Source organism: Wallemia ichthyophaga (genome assembly GCF_000400465.1).
Source record: "Wallemia ichthyophaga EXF-994 unplaced genomic scaffold scaffold10, whole genome shotgun sequence".
Taxonomy (NCBI): domain Eukaryota; kingdom Fungi; phylum Basidiomycota; class Wallemiomycetes; order Wallemiales; family Wallemiaceae; genus Wallemia; species Wallemia ichthyophaga.
In genome coordinates, this window is record NW_008806283.1 from 1 (window position 1) to 26802 (window position 26802).

Genomic DNA, 26802 nt, shown 5'->3' on the forward strand with positions numbered 1-26802 from the left:
TGTCGGTGCGTTGTCCGCCGCAGTACCCATGTACATGTCAGAATGCGTCGTGGCTGCCTTTAGAGGTACGGCAGTCGCATGTTATCAGTTGGCCATAACATTTGGTATTTTGATGGCATATTGCTTCTGCATCGGCACGCGCACTCTGGATAGCAGTGCGTCGTGGAGAATCATTGTCGCTCTTGGTAATGTCTTCGCTCTGATTCTCGGAATCGGGATTTGGTTCTTGCCGGGTGAGTGCCTGTGACGACATTGCACACCGCTGACACACATACAGAGTCGCCGCGCTGGCTCATGATGAATAATAAGCATGAAGAAGCCAGACGTGCTCTCGAGAAGATCAGAGGTGTACGTACGGATGCTGACAGGAGCGTCGTCGAGCATGATTTCGAAGAGATTTCCAGAAACATTGAAATCGAAAAAAACTCAGCTTCTTCGTTTTGGAAGTCGTGGGCAGAGTGCTTTGTTGGCCACAAAGGCACCCCAAAGCTAGTGTATCGAACGATGCTTGGAATCATCATACAATCTTTGCAGCAGCTGACTGGTGTGAACTATTTCTTCTACTACGGAGCCACCATCTTCCAGTCGGTTGGTATTGAAGACTCGTTCATCACCCAAATCATTCTGGGCGCCGTAAACTTCGTTTGTACATTCGGTGGTCTCTACGTTATGGAGAACTTCGGACGTCGTCAGCCACTCATTTGGGGTGGTTTGTGGCAGGGTGCATTCCTCATCATCTTCGCTTCTCTCGGTGTTGCCAAGCCTCCTGAAGACAACCCTAAGATTGGAAAGGGGATGATAGTGGCAGCCTGTCTTTTCATTGCATCTTTTGCCTGTACTTACGGCCCAGGCGCTTGGATCATTGTCGGAGAGACATTCCCAATGCGCACTAGAGCAAGACAGGCATCAATTGCGACAGCCTCGAACTGGACGTGGAACTTCCTTATTTCCTTCTTCTCACCATTCATTACTAGCGCCATAGGATATGGCTATGGATACGTCTTCGCGGGTTGCAACCTCTTTGCAGCTGGATTTGTTTTCTTTTTCTGCTATGAGTCAGCTGGCTTGTCTTTAGAGAACGTCGATGAAATGTACTCAGTTAAGGGACTGAGGGCATGGCAATCGGAGAAGTGGGTGCCGCCTAACAAGGAACGCAGAGGAGATGTTGCGGATTCGGCACCTAAGAAGGGTGATGACAAATATCAGGAAGGAATGGGCTTATCTCCTCAACCCTCGACACATGAAGTTCCTAGGGCATAAGGATACTACTTTAATACAAGACCAACTAGATACAGAATTACTTAATACTTGCACAAAGCATCAACACGGGAAATGTTTAAATATAGAGCTAGATTTACATTTATACTTTTAATTTCGTAATAGAATAGCATTGAATTAATTTACAAGATACAGTAATATGAAAAAATGGTTAGAAGGCATGGGTTAAGTAAAGAAGGCCGGATCAAACGTCGTTTAGCTCAATTTCGACTATGAAATATCCGATAATTCTCTCGAGGCCTGCTTCTAAGGCTTTATTTATGATAGCCCGCTGAATTTACTGTAAACCTGAGCGTAGACTAAGTTGTTCAATATCTCCACCGCCAAGTATCATTGAGATTGATCTATATCCCATTATATCTTCTTGGTAAGTGGTGTATTCATATGCATTGTCGCCTTGGTCGTTTGTTGGCAGATGCGATGCGGTTGTTGGGAAGTTTATGTTGGCTCACTCGGGTGTTGTCCTTCACGCTTGATATTGAATAATTACGATTGCAATCATATTCATGGTATCAGTAGATGCGGAGGAATCTCTTCAAACCACCGCTGTAGCAGCGTCTTTTGTATATGTCTGCAATTGACCCACAGCATCTCCTCCGCGAGCCAATTTGAGAGGAGCAATATTGGTTTGATTGTTCGTAAATGCAAGGCACAGAGAAATATAAAGATCTACAATTCGACTATATCCACATTAATTTCATAGTGATCGTCTAACCACTTGGCAGAGACACTGCTCAAATCTTTAACAATAAAGTCTGGGTGCGCATTTTTTATAGTCTCAATAGGGTATGATGTCAGTAGTGCTATGACAAGTGCACCGGCAGCTTTAGCCGCTTGAATACCCGAAGGAGCATCCTCTAGGACGAGACAGTCGCGTGGATTCTGATGAATAACTTTTGCGCCTTCCAAGAATGGTGCAGGGTCAGGCTTCCCGCGCAAGACATTTTCTGAAGTAATAAACGTTTCTGGCTGGCGGATGTTGGATATTTGGAGAGCGGCGTTCGCGTAGACTCTTGTAGCGGAAGTGACAATAGTCCAGTTGTGGTGGTTGGCATTGAGCTGCTCTAGAAGGGTGTTAACTCCTGGCAGAACAACTAACCCCTTCAGGCCCTGCTCCTGTCTGTGTTTTGCACATGCAAGGATAGTCTCTTCGAAGCGCTTAGCTTCAGACGCAATGGTGTCTGGATTCTGGAGCTTGCAAAAGCGAATCATCTGTCTGCGTGTGAGGATGGAAGGTGTGGGCGGGATTGACTGACGTTCTCGTGGGTGCGTACACCGTGCGAGTGCCTGAGTACGTAGTTTAAGTCAATGAAAGGATAATCTTGCGCAAATTGGGCCCAAGTAGCCTCGACGGCGGGTGTAGATTCAATCAAAGTGCCATCCATGTCGGCGAGGACGCCATTGACCCTTTAACAAAGCTGAGAATGGTTTTTAAAGTATAAAATGATAAATTTACTTGAAATTATTAATCATGACAATATTTCTGAAGTTTTGTTAGAAAATTCAAGGTGCAATTTGACAGGGAAATCAGAAAAAACTATCACAAGATAAATCAGCATAATTTGCTAAGCTGTCCCTATCTTAAATTTTACATCCTCGAATCCCAATTGCCAGTTCAAGTCGACTTACAGTTGGTGGTTTAAGTTAAGAGGCAAATAATCTAAAAACAAATATAAATAATTAAAATAAAAAATCACAAAACTCGCCAAGTGATTTACTATTATTAGATTTCAAGCCTTGTCTCTTGCAGTCATGGACCACGACACGCACGACAGCCACGAAACCAGCGTGGGGGAACAAGCACCACAAGAATCACAGCCAGAACAGCCGGAACAATTGGATATATTTTCTGCTGCTCAGCGTGGTGATACCGCTTGCATTCACAATCTCATTTCGAATCGCAAGGCCAACGTGAATGACAGGGATATTGAGAATATAACTCCGCTCCATTGGTCTTCAATAAATGCTCAATTAGATACTTGCACCTATTTACTTGAAAATGGCGCCCAAGTAGATTCATTCGGTGGTGAACTCGTGTCAACGCCTTTACAATGGGCGGCTAGGTTTGTTTATGGTTTAAACATAATAAACACAATCCTGACATTGCCTTAGAAACGGACACTTATACGTACTCCATACTCTCATCAAACACGGCGCTGATCCCTCCATCGTTGACAGCCAGCGCTTCAACGCTCTACACTTGGTTGTACACTCAAGCGTTATCATGGCCGTCTTCTATATCCTTCAACAGAACGTTGAGATCGATGCTCCTGATATTCAAGGTCACACTCCACTCATGTGGGCTGCATACCAAGGCGATGCTCTCTCTGTAGACGCTCTCATCAGACACGGTGCCAATGTCAACAAATCTGATCATGCTGGTCTTACTCCTTTACATTGGGCTACTGTTAGAGGTCCGTTGTTCTTTTCTCTAATCAAACCTTCTTATTTACATGTCTCCAGGCAACAGAGTCTGCTTGAGACATATCATCGAAGCAGGCGGTGATTTATCCGCAAGATCAAACGACGGTAAAACTCCTCTTGCTATGGCACACGAATTGAAATCTATCGGTGCTTATAGACGCGCTTTAGCTGATGGCGGCAGAAATGAAGACGGTCGCGTGCGCGATAAACCCTTATCAGATGTTAGTTGGTTATTTATTCCTAGCCACCCCTCACACCCCACACACAGCGTAACACAAACATTGTCATCTTCTTTATACCAGTTTTCTTCATGGGTCTCATCTTCTGGACCCTCTCCTCTTTACCCTCTTACATGGCCATTCCAATTGCTATCGGTGAGTCGTATGCGCAATTTCACATTGTCGCAAAAGTCCTACTTGACAATCGGGGTCAAAACAACGAGCTTGTCAAGACTCCTTTCCTTGCTTCTATAGTTCTTTCCTCCATGCTTTGGCTCACCTACTGCTGGGTTACTAGACTAGTATGGAACACTATGGAACATCCTTTGGCAAACGTACTCTTCATCATCAGCTTGACTGTATGTGTATGGAACTTCCTCAGAGCCATTCACCTAGATCCTGGCACTGTGCCCAGGCCATCCAGTCAGTCTGAAATTAAGCAGCACATCGAGGAGCTCGTTTCGGAGGGAAGGATGAATGGTCAAAATTTCTGCATCTATACTTTGGTGGGTGAGATGAGATGTTTAAAGTACTCCCTCTGATACCCAAATAAGTGCAAGAAGCCACTCCGTAGTAAATATGACAGAGTCACGAACAAGCTCGTCGCTAGATTCGATCATTACTGCCCATGGGTGTGGAACGCCATCGGAAGTAACAACCATAGGCAATTTATCTGCTTTCTTGTGAGCATGATTGTTGGTATAATCACATTTGACAAGCTGTCATTTGAAAGTACGTTTGACACTGCTAAAGAAAGCCTCATCTAACACCTATTTAGTGTTCAAACAAATATCACCCACATACACCTTTGACGATATAGACGCCGACATGCAGTTCTGCTTGATGCCGCAGAACCTGTGCATTGCATCGCATCAAGACGGCTTCCTGTTCTCAATGTCCGCATGGCTCACCTTGCAACTCTCATGGACGATAGTTTTGCTATGCACACAACTGTGGCAAATAGCCAGGCAGCTGACGACGATGGAAGTGACGAATCTGGGTCGCTTCGGCTTTATGGGAGGTAAAGGGACTAGCGCAGCGGAACAGCAGGGTATGGTAAACAAGCATCGCCAGCTACTCGCCAATAACCCCAACGTCAATCCACCCAAGGTACAAAAACCAAACTTACTACTACAAATTTTAGGTCTGGATAGATTTACCAAGGGCAAAGCGGGAGAAGGTTTGGCTAAATCATCCAAGACGAATAACCCATTCAATATCGGCATTGTTGGCAATTGCTTGGACTTCTGGACTAATGGCAAGCAGCTTGGTGTTGACTGGACGCAGGTCTACGAGATACCGGACGAAGGATTCAAAGAGAGGCGTAGGAAAGACAAAGGAAAGGCACGCGAGAAAGATGGCGAGAATGTGCTGCCCTCGCTTGGAATGCGTCGGATGATGTCATTCGGTAGATTTAGGAATAACAACGCATATCAACCCGTTCACGATACTTCTGAGCAGGTGTAATATGTGTGAAAGTGTAATTTGTATACCAACTATGCATATAGCTGTATGATTAGCCATAGCCATGAAACAGGCACAGGCGCGGCATTTGGGTAGAATTTTCGGATCATCTTGGCAAGCACGTTGCTCGAGCCAAATGAAATTTTGACGTAATTTGAGGCGAGAAAAGGAAGGTGATTGTTGACAGGAGCTTTAGATATCGCACAATTTCACCTGCAGCAGCTCACACCGACAGAAATTTGATAAGCCGAGATTTGTTCCTGAAAACGTGCACCCAGAATTTTGACAACGTGGCTAGAAACTGATTAAATAATTCTCAGACTTCTTCTCCCAAACAACGACAAGAGCTTTAAAATCGTTTTAAATGTCACGTCTTGCCTCGCTCGACTACATATTCGCCATCACGCTTATGTGAGTCGATAAACGTTACACCCGGCTAACCCACTAACAAACGCAGAACCTCATTCCTTGATGCATACGGAATGGGCGCTAATGATGTCGCAAATTCATTCGCCACTTCGGTCAGTTCACGCTCCCTCAGTTTCAGGCAGGCGATTCTCGCAGCCGCGGTTTGCGAATTCCTGGGTGCAATTCTCGTCGGTTCACGTGTAGCGTCTACAATCAAAGACGATATCATTCCCCTCTCCAATTTCCCAACTGTCGGTTTCCAGATGCTTGGATTCGGCTGTGTGTCCGCTGGAAGTGCGACATTCCAGCTATTCGCAACGAGTATGGGCATGCCGGTATCTGCAACTCACACAGTAATAGGTGCGTGTGCTATAGACGTTCAAAAGCCCCACTCACACTCTACTAGGCGCTGTCGTCGGTGTCGGTATCGCTTCCGGTGGCGCTCAGTCAGTCCGTTGGGAATGGAGTGGCGTTGGTCAGGTCTTCGCCGCATGGGGTATCGCCCCTGCCCTTAGTGGCTGTATTGCTGCTATTATCTTCCTCATCACCAAGTTTGGTGTGTTGAAGAGAAAAAATTCTACCACTGTTGCTTTCTACGCAGCTCCTTTCTATTTCTTCGCTGTTGCGGCCATCCTCACCATGTCAATCCTGTGGAAAGGCGCAAGCACTGTCAAGGAGGGTGAATTGACGACCGGTGTGCTTGTAGGCAGCATCCTCGGCGCAGGTGGCGGTGTTTCTCTCCTTTCCATTCTGTTTTTCCTCCCATACGTGCACTGCCAAGTCGTGAAGAAGGACTACACCATCAAGATCTGGCATATCTTCCTCGGTCCGGCTTTATGGTTCAGACAACCGCCAGCCGACGCGACCGAGAACACCCTTGCCGTACCTGACTACTACAAGGGCCATCACGACGAAGACTGGGCTCACCTTGATAAAGGAAATAGACGCGGTGAAGATGTTGAGGCTGCCGATGGCGCGGAGGAAAGTATGTCACACAAGTCTGATCCCATCAGGAGAAATAGCGGTGAATCGAACAGGCATCCCTCACAACTTGCAGAAGAAGTTGAAAAGGAATGCAGATCAACAGACTTCACGGGCAGACCACCAAAACCTTACTACCATCCAATCGAAGGTGCGTGGATCGAGCCATGGAATATCTGGATCATGTTGCGTTACAATCTTCTCCCTGCTGCCAATTACTACCTCTTTGGTGGTCTCAGGACTAACATCCACGAAATGCAAAAATCTGGCTCAGAGAAGACGCAAAAAAAGATCAGAGACATGCACGCAAATGCAACGCAATACGACAACAACACAGAACATATGTTCTCATTTATGCAAGTCATGTCTGCATGTGTCGCTAGTTTCTCACACGGTAGCAACGACGTCTCCAACTCAATCGCACCACTAGCAGCTGTCTACCAATGCTGGAAAACTAGTCAGTACAGCGGTTCAGAAGCTGAGGTGCCGGTGTGGGTAATAGCTTATGGTGGTATAGGTATTGTCATCGGACTGGCCACATATGGATGGAAATTGATGAGCGTCCTCGGTAACCGACTCACATTGCATTCACCATCCAGGGGCTTTTCCATGGAGTTGGGTGCATCTATCACTGTCATTCTCGCCTCACAATTCGGTATTCCCGTCTCTTCTACACAAAGTATCACGGGTGCCACTATCGGTGTCAGCTGCTGCTCAGGTAGTTGGAGAACAACTAATTGGAAAGCACTTGCTTTCTTCTTCTATGGTTGGTGTATCACCCTCCCCCTCGCTGGTATCGTGTCTGGATGCTTGTTCGGGATCATTGCAAACGCTCCTAGCTTTAATGATGTTTAAGACATGCTATATCTTTTTCTTTGCCTCACTTACTCACTTGCTACTTTTCAGCTTTCATGGATTTTTGTACATTTTTGTAAAATTATTACCTCCTTTAATAGAAGACATACATTCGTTCAATAGATTATGCGTACATAATACAATTGCTCGCGCAATAAAGCTTGCAAAGAAACAACTGCTTATATACAGACAAAAGTATTAATCGGCAAATTACAACAAAAAAAGAAAAAAAAAAACTAATAACAACAAGTAGTAAAAGTTGCCATCACTACTACTCACTCGAATGAGGGAGTGCCGAGGGCGTGTGAACCGTCAATTGAATTTCCTACAGATGCCATTGCATCAGAATTATTGCCCTTGTCATTATCCCCCTTGTGCGAAGAGCGGTGTACAATCTCATCCTCATACTCCAACTCAATTTCCTCTCTGAACTTCTCAATCCAAGGGTGATCGAGTAGTTCATCCACAGTAGGACGCTTCTTCGGATCAATGATGAGGCACTGCTTGATGAAGTCTATACCAAGTTCGCTAAGTTCATTCGTAGAAGGCAGTTGAGGTGGTTGGCCAGAGACACCGATATGGAACTAATTCGGTAGTTAGCAGGGTGTACATCCAGACATGAAATATCTCCACTCACCATAATAGCCCACTCGTTATCGAGACCATGCCATGGCTTACGTCCAGTACATAATTCGAGCAACACACACCCGAATGACCACACATCCATCGCACCAAACACTCCCGCCTTATCACCTTCACCTTTGATGACTTCTGGAGACATGTACATAGGAGTACCGGCAAGTGATCCGCCTGGACCCTCCTTGTTGCCGCCATTCATACGAGTTTTTGCGATCGTCTTGTTCCTCTGCAATACCTTAGCTGCACCGAAGTCAACCATTTTGAGAATACCTATGTCGTTGAGCAGTATGTCTGTGTAAATGTGTTAGATGATTTCCGACAGTAATATTACAACCCACTATCAGGCTTGATATCACGATGGACGACACTGTTTGAGTGGAGGTATTGCAGTCCTTCAAGTATCTGGTACGCGTATACTCGCACAACACTCTCATCTTCCACTCTGCCATGCTCAAGCAATCCAGCTAACGATCCGCCCTGGCAGAATTCTTCGAATATGTATACCTTCTCTTTATGCACTTCTATACCATAATACTCTACTATGTTAGGATGTGAGAGCATCTCCATCACTTTCATCTCGTCGTGGATCTGCTTATAGAGGACACCAGGATCATTGACGTCGATGAAGCGTATCTCTTTGACAGCCATGATACCGCCATTGTCGAGGTTAACGGCTAAGTAGACACTGCCGAATGTACCAGCGCCGATGAGCTTACCTTGCTGCCAGCGGATAGAGATATTTGAGGCGGCGTTGGCGAGCAAGACGAGCGATCTATCACCGAGCTTCTCAGTGTCGAGTACGCGACCGACTAGACGCTGATCTTTTTCAAGAATGCGTCTCTTATTCTCAATCGCATAGATACCGCGCATGGACTCCTCCATGAAGTACCTCACTGAATTTGTAGTTCCGTCGAAAGATTTATACCAGCCTGCGTCGCTGAGGAACTGACCATAACGACCGTTTTTCTCATCGAAATTGAGCGAAGAGAGCATGCGCATCCGCCTAGCTTCGTCTTTGGCCTCTCTCTCCTTCTTAGCCTCGTAGGAAGAACGTGCGCCCATAATATCGAAATGGGAAACAAGAAGCGTCATGCACATTGCCACTTTCTCGCGGAGGTTTTCAAAATCAACCGACTTCAGTTCGAGTATGTTGCCATTTTGCGAAATAGACATCGACGTCTCGAGTGCATTAACCGCCCACCTGAATGTCTTGCGGTCAGTCGGTATACAATCCTCGCAAATGAATGCGAGCCAGTCAATAGCGAGTTTCATAAGAACCTTGTTGAAATTCTCAGATGCGGGTGATTCCATGTACTTGAGGGCATGTTGGCCGTGCTCGGCTGCGAATGAGTACCAATTCGACAGCGTCTCTTGTCTGTTGGGAATACCGTAGAGCTTCTTGCGTAGAAGTATCGGTGACGTGCCTATAGCCAGAGTGAGCCTGTACGCTGCAAGTGATATCTTGCGCAGCTCCCTGTCTACCTTTGGCAAGCCAACTTGCTCCTGCGCCATCACCTTGAATGGGAAGGATGGAGGAGGCTGAGTGATGATGTCGTTGTTGACATCCTCCTCACTTCCGCCCATCCAAATAGATACAAATTTCTCCTTGGCTCTACGCAGATGGTTCGTTGGCCCGTCGGCTATTAGTCTGATACGACTATCGCGGAGCTCAACATCTACAATACCCAAATCTATCTCCATGATTGGTCCATTCCAGAAGAAAGGGCTGCGCGGTGATATTATTAGCAAGTAGCGCGCCTCGGGTTCGTTGAATATATCCGCCTGTGCTTGTTTGTCCTGGTAGAGGAAGGCGCGCGTAAGAAGATTGAAGATCAGGTCAGATCGATCGGCAAGCTGGCTGTCGGCGATAACGTAGATACTCTTGCTGGCTAGGTATTCAGAGTAGACGAGAAAGTGGTTCGTAGATACGAGCGTCTCGACAAAGACATTTAGGTCAAAATCTTCGAGATTGTATTCTGCTGAGTTGTCAAAACGCAGTGCTAGTCGTCTGGTAAGGGTGTGTTAGTAAGGGCATACCGCAGGTACCTCACTCACTTGCTAAATCTGTGCAGCTTTCTATATCTCAATCTAACATTTTCCAGTATTGTGCTGTACCAGAATAGAGTCTCATTGTGCTCCATCGTAGTGACATCGATAGACTTGAGCTGGGTCTCAAAGTAATTTGCAATACGCTTCATCAGACGGTTGGTGAGAGAGCAGAATTTTTCAGCAACCACAATGTCTGCGCCTTCGATGTTTTCCACAATATCTAACAGGAAATTCCACTGGTCTTCAAGAATATCCGTTTCTTTGAAGTAGAGCGCCTTGCTTCCACTCTTGAGTTTAGTGAGTATGAGTTTGAAGAATTGCTGGACAGTCTTGAGTAGGACCGAGTCGTATTGGGAAAATTCTTCACTAGGTAACTCCCACCTAACCATGCCATTGGATTCATCGACAATGCGTGTGTTATACTCGTTGTATTTGCGTTTGATGTAAACCGCCTGTGAAAGAGCAGATCTAAAATCATCAAGGAGTTGGTCAATGACTAACCCCGTCGGATCACTGACTTTAGCAGAGTACTCGAGGCGCACTTTGAGAGCTTCCTGCATGAGCTTGGAGGGGAAGCGAGTGAGAATAACCAGCTCGTTATCAAAGGCAGGCAAATTGAATCCTTCAAAGATGTGTCGCCAGTTAATATGCAGCTCTTTTGCCCTATCAAGGACAATAGTGAGGGAGATGATGGTGCGTCTTTCGAATAGCGTGTCGAAAGACTCCTCCTTTAGGAGCTTCTCGATAAAAGTCATAGGCTCGGTTTGTCTGCGCCTTTTTTCTACGTTCTGCTTAAATGAGTCTTCGGTACGTATGGATCTTTCGACACTCTCTTGAGAGGTGTTGGAAATCAAGGGAGGCATTGAGAGAGGAGTATCACCTTCAGTTGTGTGGGTGACGTCGAGGTTCATTGAGCCAGTCCAATCGCGCAGGGTTTGTATAGTAGCACGGAGCGTCTTGACGACAGTCACGTAAGAGCAGAGGGCGTTTAGTTTGTCTTTAAAGTCTTTTGAAGCATAAGAGGGTTTTGCCTCTTCTAAGGTTTTAGTGTTGGGGTAGAGAGATTCAACGAAATCGATCTGATTGAGGAGATTTTCGATTTGAGTGATTGCAGATTTTGTTGTAGGGGTGAGAAGGCTGTGTGGGATGATAGAAGGGGTAATGTAAGATTCGCTATTGTTTTTCTGTTTTTCTTCTTTCGATTGATCGTCATCGATTGCAGCAGCTTTGAATGAGACAACCTGATACAGAATGTCGTCAACAGCCTCACGACATTCCTCCAAATTTGTGAGCTCATCGTCGACGGATTTGCCTTTGAGTTTAGCGCGTATACCAAGCCAAAGCTGGTACTGGTAGTTGGCTTTATTCTCATTCTCGTTTTTTGTGAGGTTACCAATCATGCGTGACTTCTCCGACTTAAGAACCTCGCCTTGGATAACGGAAGCCAGCATAGACTGCCACTCTAATCGTTCCTCAGTATCAGCCTTTAGCTGGTCGAGTGATTCCACCTCTTCGTTACTCTGTGGTTGCGAGTAATTCAAGTCATCGTCATTAAGATCCTGGTAATCAAGCTGATCGAGACCTTTCTTTATGTAATCCCGATCTGGGTCATCGTCGTATTTCTGCTTATTTTTGTGTTTGATTACCCGTCTTGCGTGCTCACCCACTTTGTTGTGGGATGTGCGACGGGCGCGACCTTCATTAACATCGTCAGAGGGTTGTAGCCTGGTATTTTGTTGGTAGTCTTGAGGCTGCACTGGGTCTCGCAGGTTCTGATTGAGCTGCCCGGGCCGAGAAGATGATAGCATGTGAACAAGAAGCAAAAAGAATGATAATTACGATTTAAATAAATCTAATAATTATTTTAATATTTAAAATACTTCTCATTCCTCCTCCACCATCTAGCATCACGTCATGGAAGAACCAGGCGCTGCAGTCTTAATCGAAACGAGCCTTGGAGATATCGTTGTGAGATTATTTATATTTATATTTTCATTTCTTAACCCGCAATATACCCCAGATTGATCTCTACACTAATGAATGTCCAATTACTACGCGCAACTTTCTTAAACTATGTAAAGTGTATTTTTACAATCTAAACGCTTTCTTCAATGGTGCGTCGTTATCCTCCTTCAAATCTCGCTCTCATACTCCCCTCCAGTCTCCCACAACTTCTTAGCTCAAGTTGGTGATCCACTAGCTACTGGAAAAGGCGGTAATTCCATTCATGGCTTTATAAACAACCGTCTCGAGCTCTTTAAACCGGAGTTTAAACCTTCTTTGAAGCACAACGCTAGAGGTACTGTTTCAATGGCTGTTACTAAAGACTCTAATGGCCTTACTGGCTGTGCAAGTCAATTCTTTATCACACTCGCTGATAACATCGACTACCTAGACAACCGTCATACCCCTTTTGGTCGCGTCGTTGAAGGTTTTGATACCTTAGATAAGCTGAATCAGGTTTACGTTGATGGTTCTGGCAGACCTTATCAGGATGTACGTATACGTCATGTTGTCATCCTTGAAGACCCCTTCGATGATCCAAAAGGTCTGATCATCCCTGAAAACCCTCCCACAACTCCACCAGATGTCTCAAATGGTTTGGTTAGAATTGGATCTGAAGAAAACATTGAAGAAGAAGATGAAGATACAAAGGAAACCCGGCGACGTGATCACGCTGCTTCAGCTTCAGCACTTACTTTGGAAATGGTCGGTGATCTCCCTTTCGCTGAGATAAGACCACCTGAGAATATCCTTTTCGTTTGCAAACTCAACCCTGTTACTAGAGACGAAGATTTGGAATTAATCTTTAGTAGATTCGGTACTATCCTCAGTTGCGAAGTTATTAGAGATAAGAATGACGGTAGCAGTCTCTGTTACGCTTTCATAGAATTTGATAAAAGGGAAGCTGCTGAAATGGCTTATTTCAAAATGCAAAATGTCTTGGTAGATGATAGGCGTATCTTTGTCGATTTCAGTCAGAGTGTGAGTAAGTTACATGGTGCGTGGGTTGGTGGTCAAGGAAAAAAAGGACGAAGTGAGAAAGTTGGCGTAGATGTAAGCTCAAGTGGACATGGAAGAAGAAACAGAAACACTGATATGGTATTTGATTTGCAAGATGTGGATAGAAGGAGAAAAGGTAATACAAGGAGAAGTCTTAGTCCGGAGAGTAGCAGAGGTGATTATAGAGGTAGTTATCGAGATAGACACAGAGATAGTCATAGAGAGGGCTATAGAGATAGCTACAGAGATAGTAGAGACAACTACAAACACAGCTTTAGCCAGAGACGCACCCCCGACCACAGAAATAGATAGAAACATATATTTTCAAGTAAAAACACATATTAATGTTGTATGCGCTTATGAATAGGGTCAGTTTTTTCGTGTATTTGAGGTTGATTTTCAGGGGAACCAGGGATATTCTTGTGGAGATTGAGGGAAGCAGCTACGCATTCATTGAGGCTACGTTCTTGATTTCTGCAAGGGAACAAGTACTAGGAATTGTAAGTAAAGGATATTACTAGATAAACCACAACAAACCTGGTTATTAAACTCTAAGCAATCAAAGTGAGACTTGAATTGATTAAAGCAATGTTTGTTGATATCGTTGATGCTAAAAATTGACCAATTAGATTCATCAATTTCATGGCACGGATCGATGTATACTCACACAGATGATGCACATCTAGTTACTTTTCTACCTTCTTTAAGGCAATCACCTGGGTTTGCGGATCCCTGCTTACACAGCATAAAGTCATCATTAAACTCCTTACACCTATCACCAATGAAGAAAGAAGCAGATTTCAATGGAGCTGAAGTTGCACCAAGTTCATCTACGTGTGGAACATCTTTAGGCATTGGAGAAGGCTCAATGTACTCCTTCGAATTTAAAACTGCTTCCCTATGATCTGCCATTTTTCACCGAGTTGGAAGTGGTTCAAGTTGAAAGCAGACGTCCAACAACCAAATCAAAATGGGTAAAATTAAACAATCAAAATCTATTAAGCAGCAACAGCAACAGCAGCTACAACAACAGCCACTCCACAAGCAATTACAACAAGATGATGATATTCTTAAATTTGGTAAATTATCAAATAAACATTCAAATAATAAAGTAGACGATAATGATTTTGAATCACAAGAATCCTCAGTAATCGACCCAAAAACTTCATCTAAAATTCTATCCTTAGCTAGGCAACAACAGCAAGATCTTGACAGGCAACATCTCTTAAATTCTTTATCAGATGATGATGAGCTTGATGAGGATAATTTTAAGCTTAAAGGCGATGATGTTGAAAAAGATGAGGTTGTGGAAGAGCCTACAAATGATACGGATACTGTAGATACCAACACAACCTTCAAACAACTCGATATAAATCCAGAAGATGAGCAAGCTATGAATACTTTCATGCCTCAAAACACCTCAAATCGTAGAACCCTCGCTGATCTCATTCTCGATAAGATAAATGCTCAATCCCAGCCATCTCAACCTCCCCCAGAAAATACTTTATCCGACAAAGTAACTCAAGTTTACACTAAAGTTGGTCAACTTCTCTCACGCTACAAGTCTGGTCCACTCCCCAAAGCCTTCAAAATTATCCCTTCCCTCCCAAATTGGATCGCTATCCTTCAAATAACTGGCCCCGAATCTTGGTCCCCACATGCTACATACGCTGCAACAAGATTGTTCGCTAGTAACCTCAAAGCTAATCAATCTAGACTCTTCTATCAACACGTCTTATTAGATAGATGTAGAGACAACCTCAACGATCCAAACACTAAAAATATGGATGTACACCTCTACGACGCTCTCAGAAAGTCCCTCTACAAACCTGCTGCTTTCTTCAAAGGTATTCTTTTCCCTCTGTTAGAATCTCAATGCACTCTCAAAGAAGCGGCCATCTTCGCGAGTGTTCTTAGTAAAACTTCTATCCCTGTTTTACATTCAGCTGCTGCTTTACTGCACTTAGCTGAAATGGATTACACCGGTCCTACTTCTCTATTCATTAGAGTATTGTTGGATAAAAAATATGCCCTCCCTTACAAAGTTTTAGACGGTTTAGTCTATCACTTCATGCGCTTCGCTAAATCTAATGAAAAGATGCCCGTTTTGTGGCATCAGTCGTTGCTAGTTTTTACACAGCGTTACTCAAGTGATCTAACACCAGAGCAGAAAGATGCCGTGAGTTTTGGTATTTTCTTCATCTATTCACTCACTCACAAAACCCTCACAGCTGCTCGATGTCGTCAAAATTAACGTACATCCACAAATTTCACCTGAAATCAGAAGAGAAATACACAAATCTACTGAAAGAGCTCCAGGTATGATGCAGGATGAACCTATGGCTATGGCTATTTAGATGGCTATTTATCCTTTCTTTGTATAGAGGTTTTTATAATTGATGTAATTTATTCAGATGTTTATCCACTGTTCTATGATTCTCTCTAGTAAATAACCCAGCACTCACTCCAGCACCTCCCCTATCACCTCTCCGGAAGTTATCTCACCCACAGTTAGATTGTTTCCAATGCTATCCAGTCGCAGTATTACTATGAGTATCGTTGTTAGCACATTTGATGGTTTCATTTTAAAGATCTTGACTGTTGCTGTTATTGCCGCGTTTGGTATCTAGCCGCGTTTAACATCTCGCTCGCCTTCTCATCGCCGACTTTGGAATGAATAGCAAAACATTTATATAAAGACACTTCGGCTACCTCTTTTCATCAATTATTAAAATCAAACACCTTCTCTAATAATTCCTTGTACCACGCTATTTCTGAGGTATATCCACCTTTATATAAGAAATTTTGTATATCTTTTTCAAAATATGGTGACGCATAGTCAGCCAATATTTCTTCTGTCTTGATTCTGAGAGTGGGAAGCAATCGAACCACATCAAAGCGTGGCCACGAAGAAATGTACTTGAGAGTAATCCACTGTAATCTACCTATGGGTGCAGCTCAAAGTATATGTCTATTTGCAAACCGAATATCGTATGTGTGCCTTTATTTGCTCTCATTTCATAAGCAGTCTCAGATTCATTTCATTGGAGGTGGACAGTATGATAACAGACGTATTGAGTAAGAGACGTTGAAGATGTGTCCCTAACATTTATACTCAGTAGTTGCAAAAGCATTTCTGGCTTCGTGTGAGATACGTATGGCTTTAAGGAGCATTATAGAGACTGGAAGTGAAATATCTCTCTGACCACGAGATGAAAGAAAATCAAAGAAGAAACGTAAAAGCAGAAGTGACACTAATTTATGGAACAAGACCTTACGTATTATGTCGATAAATGTAGGTAAATTGGGTTTAGAGAAGCATTTGCGATTAGCTATGCAAATTGATAAGTCAATAAAGATTCTTAGGAAATTTATTCAGTATGAGGCTTATTTGATATGTATTTTGTCACTCGCTCGGTCGATACAAGATATGACTGAACAAAGACCAAGACATCAAAGCAAACAGTACAACAAGGTCTAAGAAAAAGCTGCAAATGAGAAATACATATCAATGACAGAAACTATACGTCACCCGCGCCAATCTCCAAACCACTTCCAATACCTGCCTTTCCTTTACCCTGAGGACCTTTGCCATCTCTCCAATCGGGCACGTCTGTGAGGTTCATACGCCTTCTGAGATCTCCGAGGTCACTTTCCCATTCATTTTCCCAATATATGCCCATCAACGGGCCGCACCTGATACCCTGTCTAATAGCCCAAGGACCTGAGTGAGTGAAAAGGTTCTGTCTCTGCCAGCCATGCCTCAGTCTAAGAGGACCGAAAGCGCTAGAAAGACCGGCGACAGGTAGATTAAAATGAGAGAATTCGAACCATTTGATGATAAGTTCTGAGAGGATATCGACTCTCTGACCGAGGAGAAGGTGGTATAGATCATGACTCTCTCTATAGCGTTGTACGATGTAAGCGAGCTCTTCGTCGTTGATGTAATGCACGGGATCGCGAGTATCGGGAGTAACGCCACAGCGTTCGAGCCACAACGAGTATTCCTTACCTAGAGTACCTCTAGACATACCTTTAAGGGCATTCAAATCGACGCTTTTCGTTGAAATCCGCGGACGTTCAGCTAGAATGCGCCTGCCAGTGTCTGTGGCTAGCATGCCACCGCGCATCTGCTGGAGAAGGGGAGTTGGAGTGGAAGTTTCTGTAAGAGTGGCTAGCATGTCTGGAGAGTTGTGAGTAGTGCGTGGTGTACATTATAATAACCGCACTCACCATGTCTGTATACGTCTACGAGGGATACCACAGCACTGCCTGCAGCGAGAAACAGGTTTTCTAATTTACCGATTGGATAGTGTCCAGGATACGCGGGTGAGCGCTTGGTGAAGCAGCGGAGCGTTGAGTTCATTGGGGCGTTGGTGATTGTTATTCTCCATCCACCACCAACGACCAACAACCACCAGGACATGGATACACGGACTCACACACAAGCCAAGACGGTCCCACCACGCAGCGAGCATCCACCGCTGAAATCGTGCCGATCAGTGAACAACTACGAGCGGCTAAACCACATTGAAGAAGGCACATATGGAATCGTATTCAGAGCGCGATGTAAGAATACCGGTGAGGTTGTGGCGCTAAAGAGGCTGAAATTGGAGGAGGAAAAGTACGGATTTCCTATAACATCATTACGTGAGATACACTCTTTGTTAATCTGTCAGCACCCGCATATCGTAAATGTGCGGGAAATAGTCGTAGGCGACACACTCAATCAGATATACATAGTAATGGACTTTGTAGAGCACGATCTAAAGACTCTAATGCAGACGATGCCCGAGCCTTTCTTGATTTCCGAGGTCAAGACACTGCTGAGGCAGCTGCTCGAGGCGACAGCGCACGCGCACTCCAATTGGATACTCCACCGCGATCTCAAGGCGAGTAATCTGTTGATAAACAACCGAGGCCAGATCAAGGTGGCTGATTTTGGTATGGCTAGACGCTACGCTGAGCCAGTCGATGAAATGACGCAGCTGGTTGTGACGCTGTGGTATAGAGCACCGGAGATTCTCCTCGGGGAGAAAAGATACACAACGGCCGTGGATGTGTGGAGCATTGGCTGTATTTTCGGGGAACTCATCACAAGCGAGCCATTGTTCGGTGGTCGCAGTGAACTCGAGCAGATCAAATTGATATTCTCACTGCTAGGACAGCCCAGTGAGGATATTTGGAGGGGATTCAATAAGCTGCCCCACGCCAAGTCGATAAACACGTCGCAATTCCCACTATACAGCTCATTGAGACAGCATTACAAGATACTGTCAGATAAGGGATTAGATTTGATGTCAAGATTGCTCGCATACGACCCCAAGAAACGGATATCGTGTGCCGACGCACTCGAGCATCCTTATTTCAGGTGGGTCGGGAGTGACTGTTGATACGTGGCTCGCCAGGCTCACCAATCTCACAGCGAATCGCCCCTGCCTAAACACCCAGATCTCTTCTCGTCGTTCCCGTCCGTCGCAGCGGGTGAACAGCGCGTCGACTACAGCAGGAGCAGGAGTCCCGGGCGTGAAAGAGGCTATGGCTTTGGGAGGGTTGCTGGGTACGAATTTGTTTAGAATGAAAATTTCTTCATTGCGTCATCCTTGATTGCCACCGACGATGAGATATTCCCCCGTCGCAAGATGGCAGATAGTGCACACGAATCCAGTTGAGCTGTGGAGATCCAAGGTTGGCTAGTGCGTTGTCGCATGGCTGCAGCACTCAGCTTACGCAGCCACGCAGGTAGCGCTCGGAGAAATACAGCCCGATCAGTCTCAGCTAGCGACGCTTACGCGGCTGAAAGAGCATCATCGGGAGCTAGCCAGCTACACGCCGCCGCTGGAGCTTCTCAGCAGTCTGTCGCCGATCGCGGCAGTAATCCGCGACCACTCCGGGTACAGCTGGAGAGCGGCGTTGCGGAGGGCGGTGAAAGGGCGCGCGGGTAACGAGGTTGAGGATGCTGAGCACCTACAGCAGCAGAAACAGACTGCGCTTGTCCGCTCTCTCACCAACTCCGAGGCCCTCGAGGAGCTGCAGACACCCAAGGGAATCCTCCTCTATGGCGATCCAGGCAGCGGAAAGTCCCTTCTCCTCGATATCTGGTTTGGCAGCTTGCCCACTCCTCGCAAATCCCGCATGCATTACCACAGCTTCATGGCCCTTGTTTTTAGGATCAGCTGGGAGGAGTCTCTCAGACGACAACAGGGGGCTACGTTGAAGGGCGAGCGCGATGGACAGGCTGCACACGCTACTGCCACCACCCAAGAGGCGGAAAATGCACTCATGATGCACACGTCCATCGCTTTCGCCGTCGCTCGCAGACTGTTTCTCCACCACGGCCACATTCTCTACCTAGATGAGCTCCAGATGGTCGATATAGCCTCCGCGGTGCTTCTGCGCGACACGCTCAGCTGGTTTCTCCGTTTCGGCGGTGTGTTGCTATCGACAACCAACAAACCGCCTTCGCAACTCTACGGGAAGGGTAGCGTGGGGAGTGGAGGGATGACAGATTTTCTCTATGCGCTCGAGCGGCGCTGCGACGGACTGGAGGTCGATAGTGGAGTGGACTACAGGACGACCAAGGAGAGCGGTATTGCGACGTGGTTTGTCGGAGACTCGAACCGCGTGGAGTTTGAACGCGTCGCAGGCGCGGTGATGCCGTCACCCGTGCACGCCACTCGGCTAGTTGTGTACGGACGCGAGCTTGTCGTTTCTCGCGCGGCTGACCGAGTAGCGAGATTCACATTTGGAGAGCTGTGCGATAGTGTGAGTGGGTGTTAGGTGTCGGTACTCCCCCTATCTAACGAGACAACAACACAACAGCCACTTGGACCCGCCGATTACTTAGCGCTGTCGTGTGCGTTTCACACGCTTATCGTCGATGATATACCTGTTTTACATCTTGCACAAAAAAACCAGGCGAGACGGTTCATTACCCTCATAGACGCTCTCTACGAGGCAAAATGCAGGTTAGTGGGATGGGCAGAAGATGACATTACGTCGCTCTTCTTTCCCCCGTCGACGAATAACAAGCACGCAGACGCACGCGACTCGTTAGCGTACGAGAGTGTTTCTGAAGGTATAGAAGCGCAGTCAGCCCCACATGTCGCTAGTGCTGGCACCGTGAGTGATCTTTTGCCTAAATTTACCCAGACCACCACGCAGCTCGACGGTTTGGGTATACTCTCGGGCGAGGATGAGAAATTCGCTTACAGACGGGCTGTTTCGAGATTGAGTGAGATGCGCTCACACAGCTACCTCACTCAACACCCCAATCGGTGGATCAGCTTGCCCGCGTCGAGTAGAGTGTGGGAGAGGAGTGTTAATGTTACGCGGAGTGTGGCGAATGTGGGGCAGACTAGTAGCACAATGGCACACCCAGCACATTGCGATTTCAGCGACGAATACAGCAATCCCGCTGGCATGTCTCAGCGCAGAAATGCACCAGTCTTCTCGGATAATCACGTCTGGGGCGTGAGAGATGATCACGGGATGGCGTCGGGAGCGTGGGGCATGGGCAGTAAGGCGTTCGAGAACTCGGATGGCGCGAGAGTGGAACGAGCACGACGCGAACATAGGAAAAGTCAGCGGATGGCTCGGAGAAAATGAATAAATATGATTGCATTAGTACAACAAGTGAGTGTGAATTGTGTAGTTCTATTGATGGGTGGTTGGTATACATGATCACGCTGTGGTCATGGCAGACTGATTCCACCAGTCGCCAGCTGAGGCAGGTGTGGGTGTGCTGCTAGAGTTGACATCCACAGTATTTTTCTTCTTGCCGCCATTGTTGCTTTTCTTGCCACTTGAACCCTTCTTGCCGCCCTTCTTGGCCTGGAATATCTTAGCTTGTCGAGCAAGAGTAGCCTCCCAGAGGGACTGGTATCGCTTGTAAACTTCCATCGTAGCCTGTGCATCTATCACAGAGCTGTGTTCGTTCTCCTGAATGTCAATACCCAATACCAACTTAGCCAGTGCTTTCAATTTCGGTCTTTTAGTTTTAGCTATAGAGTGGAGCTGCTCGTATTTAGCAGTGTCACGTATAGACAGGGGAGGGTGAGTGAGAAGGAGGGCTTTAAGGTCGTTAGCGATCGCGTGACCGACGAGAATACGATTGTGGAGTAAATCTGAGACGTGTTTTTGTACGTGGGAGAAGGTGGGTGCTTTCTCAACGTCTTTGAATGTCACACCACTAACCCAGGTACGAAAATCAGTCACTTTCTCCACTGGACGGACAAAGGTGTCGTAGATGACAGCACCGTGGTAGTTGACGATGGAGACGCGTGCGAGAACGCTCTCTTCACCGTCTCTACCCACGCCAACCATTTCACAATCCATTGCTAGATATTTGCCTATTTCTGCCTTAATCCCGGAGACTTGGGTGGGGAGGATGGATGGCGTAGGTTTAGCGAGAGTGGTGTGTGTAGTTTGTATATCCTGTGTATCGTGTGCATCGTTATCGTAATTCGACATTCTCGTCTTCTTCTCTGTATTGCTACTACTACTAATACTCCCACTGCGTTTACGTTTTGGGTGGTGGTTCTCACTAGCGACAGGCTTAGGCAGTTTCTTCTTAAGGTTCAGCCAATTGGACGAGGCTTGACTCATTAATTTTATCGCTCAAATTTAACCGCGTGGTCGATGGCCGTAGCGGAGAAGACGCTAACGACGATCAAGTTTCTCGTGAAAAATGGCCAACAAGGAAATTTCATGTGGGGAATGGGTATTTGAGTAGTTTTAAGCCATTGACACACCCACTCACAGCCACCGTACTCCTCGTACATGCATTTTTACTCGCGAACAAACTCGATAAAACTGCAGCAAGGCTCTTGAAGGAGGTCCAAGGTAGTAGCGAGGTGGAGCTCGATGAGGCTAAACTGGCTAGCAGCAGGGATGATCCCAAGGGCAACCTGATTGTAGAGGCCGTTGCTGCTAAACTCGATCAGGCGAGGAAGGAAGCTGAGCAAGGCGAAGGCAGTGACAGTGACAGTGACAGTGATAGCTCCAGCGACAGCTCCAGTGAAGACGAGAAAGTGAAGAAACCTGCTGCTATCAAGTCTTCACCTGCAAAGACACAGGCACCTGCTGCACCAGCCAAAAAGCCAGTAAGCAGCAGCAGCAGTAGCAGCAGTAGCAGTAGCTCCTCAGACAGCTCGGATAGCGAGGATGAGAAGAAACCAGCTGCGAAGAATGTCTCAGCTGCAACGACCCAGACGCAGACAAAGGCACAGGCGGCACCAGCTAAAAAAGCAGCCAGTGATTCTGATTCTGACTCTGATTCTGACTCTGATTCATCCAGCGAGGATGAAAAAAAGCCAGCTGCTAAAAAGGTCTCACCTGTGAAGGAGCAGGAGCAGAAAAAGGAACAAAAGCAAGCTAAAACAGCCGCAGCTAAGAAAGATTCAAGTAGTAGTAGTAGTAGCAGCAGCAGCTCAGACTCGGATTCAGACTCGGATTCGGACAAGAAAAAGAATGACAAGGTAGTGGCTGTAACACCCTCTGTACCATCATCTGCCACTAAGAAACGCAAAGCTAGCTCATCTAGCGACTCATCAAGCTCTTCAAGCTCCTCAGACTCAAGTGAAGATGAAAAAACTGACAAAAACACCACCGTCAAGAAGCAAAAAGTGGACGATAACACGGTCGTAGAGAATAAAGAATCATCAACACCAACATCCAAAGCAGTCACACAAACAACGACAAGCACCAGTAAGCCACAAGGAAAAGGTCAAAACGATCGCTTCAGAAGGGTTATTGCGGAAGATGTTCAATTCCACGATAACAGACTTGCAGATAATTCATTCGAGGGTATTGGTTTGTCAGACAAGGATTTCGGTCACAAGGCAGCTTCCGATCTTGCCCCAACCAAGGGAGCAGGTTTTAGGAAGGAGAAGAATAAGAAGAAGAGAGGTAGTTATAAGGGAGGTGAGATATATATGGGCAGCAATTCCATCAAGTTTGATTGAGTGTAGTGGATTGTAATCTATCTATCTATACTGGGTATAAATGGCTATAATGAGTGCAAAGAGTGCGACGATTGCGATAAAGACACCACGGTTGAGGATACGTTCCAATGGCACCAACTCCATAACCATGGTAGGTAGAAGGGTGTAACAAGCAGTGAGGAGGACGTGCAGGGCGCGGTAGGTGGTGAAGAGCAAGTTGTGCGTAGACTGCTTGTATAGCACAACGATACTCTTAAACGCTACAGCGAAAAAGTGGTAGAAGAGGAGTAGTGGTTGGGGAGTGACAGCGCTGAGCAGTCCGACTGGCCCATTGACGCACTCACCGCCTTGCAAAAAGTACTCAAAGCAACCCTGACGCAAAACCTTCAAATTCTCGTTATCACCGCTAAATAAATCGTAAAGCGCCATACTGAGAGTGTTCACAGTACCAGCCGTTGAGCGTCTTTGTGAATCCCAGTTTCTGAGACACCTATGAACGTCTTCCCAATTCCTCAAATCAACACCACGTAGCTCGGTAGAGAGAGTGTGCACATCTGTCAATGCACACGTCATCCCACCGCCAGTTAAAGGGTGGCGTTGGTTGTGTGCGTCACCCATAAGGACAGTACCACGTCGTGTATGGCTGCGCTGGGCCGAGGGGCGCATGTAAGTGTTAGGCATAATGCGTAGGCGTTGATCAGGGTCAGCTAGAGCATTCAAGAGGGGTTGCTGGACGGATTTGGGGAGATATGGGAGGATATGGGAATGGATGTGTGCTGGTAGCTTTGAAGTGGAGGGACGATCACCGCGGACATCCATCAGAATGCGCACGTCGTTCTCGCCTATCTGGTAGAGGAGAATGCATGCGTGATCGTCGCCGAGGATGACATTGCCGTGGTGGTGCATGGGGAGTTGACAGTCGTGGAGAATCAAACCGACGAACCAGGAGCAGGTTCTTGGAGGATTAAGCTTCTTTAAAGCGGATTTGCGGAGGTTAGAGAAGCAGCCGTCAGCGATGAAAGTGAGCGGGGCAGTGAATGATTGTGAATCTGAAGTGATAATACCGGTGACAACATCGTTATTGATGGAAAGCGATTTAACAGTGGCTTGTAGAGTTTGTACACCTTGCTGTGACTTTGAAATTCTTCTCAATTGCTGTATAAATCTGCCATGATGAAATGATCTTCCTTGGTGGGGAATTGGGTACGGGATTGGAACTTGGTGGTTGTTGTAAATGACGCAGTAACCGAGTACTGGGATGCTATCAATACCCTCTAAAGCTTGTTTAAACCCGAGTTTATCTAAAGCTACAACGCCACCTGGCTGGAGTAATTCACCAACAATTCTATCTGGCTCTGACCAATCACGTTCAACGAGCAAAACACTGTTACCCTCTCTAGCCAACGCAGCAGCTAGAGGAGGACCAGCGATACCAGCACCAACGACGATTGCGTCGAATGACATATGATGGTGGTTGAAGATCAACTACCACGGCATGTGAGTTGTGTATTTAGATAACAAACCAAATTGATTAAAAAACTTCAAGGTCAGAAATTAAACTAGAATCTTTATTGGATTTATTAAGAAGATTACCTCCGCAGAAGATAGAAAGTAATTTGGGTGATTTGACAAAGTTACTTAACGATGATTTGGATACACAGGATGAGTTTTTAGGTTGCGTGGATAAACCTTTAGAAGTACGCGTAGATAGCTCAAACAGACAATACCTCATTTGCGATTACAACAGAGACGGTGACAGCTATAGGTCACCTTATACCAATCAATACCTTCCTCGCCTTACTGATGGCAGTCTCCCTTCCCCGCAACTCCGTCAACTCGAACAAGGATTGAATCAAGCTTTTGAGACATACAGAGACATGTACTTTGAAGGTGGCTTATCTTCTGTCTATCTTTGGGATTTGGATGGTTCTGCTAACTTTGCAGGCGTTATTCTCATCAAGAAGGAGGTAGACGACGGCTGCTGGGATAGCGTACACGTTGTTCAAGTCAGTACACACGGTAGAGAATCCAATTACAAGTTGACTACGAGTGTTATATTGTCTTTAAGCGATGCTGATTCTAATCTTAGCGGCAGTCTCACCAGACAATGCGAAATTAACTCCTCGATCCCTTCAAGCTCATCGCATATCGCAAACATCGGCAAACTCGTTGAAGAGCATGAGAGGGGTATTAGAAATAGCTTGGCTGAGGTTTACTTGGGTAAAACAAAAGATATTCTTAACCTTTTGCGTATCTTTAATGGCAGAGGTGAGGAGAGTAGGAAGTTATCCCTACAACACGAGTTATTAGGCAGGTTGAAGAATAAATCTACTTGATTTTAAAAATCCTATGTAAAAATCACATTCATTTCTCATTATACACCCTGCTCATGCCTTTCTTTAGACATTCTATGGACATATGTTGTGGAAATGATGTTGACTAGGCAAGTTTAGCATATAAATCGCTTCAATGCACACCACTCACATGCCTCCATATACCTCTGCATACAGTTGTTTAAACAGCCTTCTTCACCACTGGATAACGCATTGGATGGCTTCAGTATACATTTACTGTAACATTGATTGTTCATATTATTTATCAATTGTTGAGCATTAGCTAAGGCGCTTGCTTGCTGTATTTCATCCTTCATTTTATTCACATCTGGCTGCTTTTTTGAGGCACCGAAGAGCGACATGGTGGTGTATGAATAAAGAAGTTTATCTTCACCAATTAACTCGATTTCCACTAAGCGTCTCACCTGGACTGTTTACTCTCTCTGGAGGCGTCTTTGGGAGCTTATTCACTCCCCATAATCCAGCACTGCCCGTTCTTTCCATCAAGTTTATAGATTTTGGTTGAATTTTTGACCTCATTGAGGTATTCTTGTTGAGTTTATCGTTTGTTTCTTTGATAAGGTCTGAAATTAGTGTGTTGTATGTTGTATTGTCGTTCTTTAAGCTGTCCAAGTGCTCGAGGTTGTAAGTGAGTTGTGCGTTGATTGAGTGTTCATGTGCTTGTAGATTATCACGCATCTTCACCAGCACACCCACATTAACCAAGTTAAGTGTATTCAAGTCCACTCTATCTATCTCATCTGAAACACCTTCAATATCAATATCTGGATCTTTACCTAGTTGTGGCTGTGTCTCAATTGGTTTAATTGGTAAAATCTTCTCATTTGGGTTTATTGATAATTGTAATGGTGGCAACTTGTTCAAACCAATCTCATCCAAATTTAAAGGTTTCCCCAATGTTTGAAGGTATTGTCTACGCGTGAGCGAGTAAACGAATTCAAGTGGATTTGGTGGGTGGGTTGTGTGTAGCTGTGTATAAATACTTCTTGCACTATTTGTTGTAAGAATCTGGCTATTAAAATCTACTTGTCTTTCTGGAATAACTTGTAACTCGGGTGATTGCAAATCCAACTCCAAATCAACGTCAACTTGGTCTCCAAAATCTCCAAAATCATCTCCAAAGTCGTTTTCCTCAAAATCTTTAAATTCTTCGGAAGTCTGGCTCATTTTGGTGTAAATCGACTC

At 45.6% G+C, this 26802-nt stretch overlaps 17 protein-coding genes across 17 annotated transcripts; 9 read left to right on the forward strand and 8 right to left on the reverse strand.

Annotated features, from left to right (window-relative positions):
• Positions 1-28: 28 nt before the first annotated feature.
• On the forward strand, positions 29-1260 carry J056_000426 (Low-affinity glucose transporter; the record flags this gene model as incomplete). The annotated part of the gene is made up of 2 exons (XM_009270054.1): positions 29-233; positions 278-1260. The coding sequence occupies 2 exons, from the start codon at positions 29-31 to the stop codon at positions 1258-1260; spliced, it is 1188 nt and encodes a 395-aa protein (XP_009268329.1).
• A 687-nt stretch (positions 1261-1947) lies between these two features.
• On the reverse strand, positions 1948-2663 carry J056_000427 (2-deoxyglucose-6-phosphate phosphatase 1; the record flags this gene model as incomplete). Its single annotated transcript, XM_009270055.1, has 2 exons — positions 1948-2490; positions 2535-2663. 2 exons carry the CDS (start codon positions 2661-2663, stop codon positions 1948-1950), a joined length of 672 nt encoding a protein of 223 aa, XP_009268330.1.
• A 367-nt stretch (positions 2664-3030) lies between these two features.
• Positions 3031-5387, forward strand: J056_000428 (Palmitoyltransferase AKR1; the record flags this gene model as incomplete). The annotated part of the gene is made up of 6 exons (XM_009270056.1): positions 3031-3341; positions 3391-3692; positions 3742-3923; positions 3971-4426; positions 4475-4652; positions 4699-5387. The coding sequence occupies 6 exons, from the start codon at positions 3031-3033 to the stop codon at positions 5385-5387; spliced, it is 2118 nt and encodes a 705-aa protein (XP_009268331.1).
• A 361-nt stretch (positions 5388-5748) lies between these two features.
• On the forward strand, positions 5749-7628 carry J056_000429 (Phosphate-repressible phosphate permease; the record flags this gene model as incomplete). The annotated part of the gene is made up of 3 exons (XM_009270057.1): positions 5749-5795; positions 5842-6152; positions 6199-7628. The coding sequence occupies 3 exons, from the start codon at positions 5749-5751 to the stop codon at positions 7626-7628; spliced, it is 1788 nt and encodes a 595-aa protein (XP_009268332.1).
• Positions 7629-7903: 275 nt separating this feature from the next.
• J056_000430 (MAP kinase kinase kinase wis4) lies at positions 7904-12124 on the reverse strand (the record flags this gene model as incomplete). Its single annotated transcript, XM_009270058.1, has 4 exons — positions 7904-8212; positions 8266-8558; positions 8606-10275; positions 10323-12124. The coding sequence occupies 4 exons, from the start codon at positions 12122-12124 to the stop codon at positions 7904-7906; spliced, it is 4074 nt and encodes a 1357-aa protein (XP_009268333.1).
• Positions 12125-12230: 106 nt separating this feature from the next.
• On the forward strand, positions 12231-13631 carry J056_000431 (Peptidyl-prolyl cis-trans isomerase-like 4; the record flags this gene model as incomplete). The annotated part of the gene is made up of 3 exons (XM_009270059.1): positions 12231-12284; positions 12337-12430; positions 12478-13631. The coding sequence occupies 3 exons, from the start codon at positions 12231-12233 to the stop codon at positions 13629-13631; spliced, it is 1302 nt and encodes a 433-aa protein (XP_009268334.1).
• A 29-nt stretch (positions 13632-13660) lies between these two features.
• J056_000432 (NADH-ubiquinone oxidoreductase 20.8 kDa subunit) lies at positions 13661-14231 on the reverse strand (the record flags this gene model as incomplete). The annotated part of the gene is made up of 3 exons (XM_009270060.1): positions 13661-13810; positions 13857-13929; positions 13987-14231. The coding sequence occupies 3 exons, from the start codon at positions 14229-14231 to the stop codon at positions 13661-13663; spliced, it is 468 nt and encodes a 155-aa protein (XP_009268335.1).
• A 58-nt stretch (positions 14232-14289) lies between these two features.
• Positions 14290-15676, forward strand: J056_000433 (Bystin; the record flags this gene model as incomplete). Its single annotated transcript, XM_009270061.1, has 2 exons — positions 14290-15498; positions 15551-15676. 2 exons carry the CDS (start codon positions 14290-14292, stop codon positions 15674-15676), a joined length of 1335 nt encoding a protein of 444 aa, XP_009268336.1.
• Positions 15677-16840: 1164 nt separating this feature from the next.
• J056_000434 (uncharacterized protein) lies at positions 16841-17685 on the reverse strand (the record flags this gene model as incomplete). Its single annotated transcript, XM_009270062.1, has 2 exons — positions 16841-17502; positions 17553-17685. The coding sequence occupies 2 exons, from the start codon at positions 17683-17685 to the stop codon at positions 16841-16843; spliced, it is 795 nt and encodes a 264-aa protein (XP_009268337.1).
• Positions 17686-17743: 58 nt separating this feature from the next.
• On the forward strand, positions 17744-18895 carry J056_000435 (Cyclin-dependent kinase 11B; the record flags this gene model as incomplete). Its single annotated transcript, XM_009270063.1, has 2 exons — positions 17744-18690; positions 18745-18895. 2 exons carry the CDS (start codon positions 17744-17746, stop codon positions 18893-18895), a joined length of 1098 nt encoding a protein of 365 aa, XP_009268338.1.
• Positions 18896-18938: 43 nt separating this feature from the next.
• Positions 18939-20927, forward strand: J056_000436 (Lactation elevated protein 1; the record flags this gene model as incomplete). Its single annotated transcript, XM_009270064.1, has 3 exons — positions 18939-19007; positions 19062-20084; positions 20142-20927. The coding sequence occupies 3 exons, from the start codon at positions 18939-18941 to the stop codon at positions 20925-20927; spliced, it is 1878 nt and encodes a 625-aa protein (XP_009268339.1).
• Positions 20928-21002: 75 nt separating this feature from the next.
• J056_000437 (RNA exonuclease 4) lies at positions 21003-21926 on the reverse strand (the record flags this gene model as incomplete). The annotated part of the gene is made up of 1 exon (XM_009270065.1): positions 21003-21926. The coding sequence occupies one exon, from the start codon at positions 21924-21926 to the stop codon at positions 21003-21005; it is 924 nt and encodes a 307-aa protein (XP_009268340.1).
• Positions 21927-22008: 82 nt separating this feature from the next.
• J056_000438 (Nucleolar and coiled-body phosphoprotein 1) lies at positions 22009-23284 on the forward strand (the record flags this gene model as incomplete). The annotated part of the gene is made up of 2 exons (XM_009270066.1): positions 22009-22030; positions 22083-23284. The coding sequence occupies 2 exons, from the start codon at positions 22009-22011 to the stop codon at positions 23282-23284; spliced, it is 1224 nt and encodes a 407-aa protein (XP_009268341.1).
• A 21-nt stretch (positions 23285-23305) lies between these two features.
• On the reverse strand, positions 23306-24727 carry J056_000439 (Squalene monooxygenase; the record flags this gene model as incomplete). Its single annotated transcript, XM_009270067.1, has 1 exon — positions 23306-24727. One exon carries the CDS (start codon positions 24725-24727, stop codon positions 23306-23308), a length of 1422 nt encoding a protein of 473 aa, XP_009268342.1.
• A 413-nt stretch (positions 24728-25140) lies between these two features.
• J056_000440 (F-actin-capping protein subunit beta) lies at positions 25141-25599 on the forward strand (the record flags this gene model as incomplete). Its single annotated transcript, XM_009270068.1, has 1 exon — positions 25141-25599. The coding sequence occupies one exon, from the start codon at positions 25141-25143 to the stop codon at positions 25597-25599; it is 459 nt and encodes a 152-aa protein (XP_009268343.1).
• A 38-nt stretch (positions 25600-25637) lies between these two features.
• On the reverse strand, positions 25638-25958 carry J056_000441 (uncharacterized protein; the record flags this gene model as incomplete). The annotated part of the gene is made up of 2 exons (XM_009270069.1): positions 25638-25702; positions 25748-25958. The coding sequence occupies 2 exons, from the start codon at positions 25956-25958 to the stop codon at positions 25638-25640; spliced, it is 276 nt and encodes a 91-aa protein (XP_009268344.1).
• A 28-nt stretch (positions 25959-25986) lies between these two features.
• Positions 25987-26784, reverse strand: J056_000442 (uncharacterized protein; the record flags this gene model as incomplete). Its single annotated transcript, XM_009270070.1, has 1 exon — positions 25987-26784. The coding sequence occupies one exon, from the start codon at positions 26782-26784 to the stop codon at positions 25987-25989; it is 798 nt and encodes a 265-aa protein (XP_009268345.1).
• Between the last annotated feature and the right edge of the window lie 18 nt (positions 26785-26802).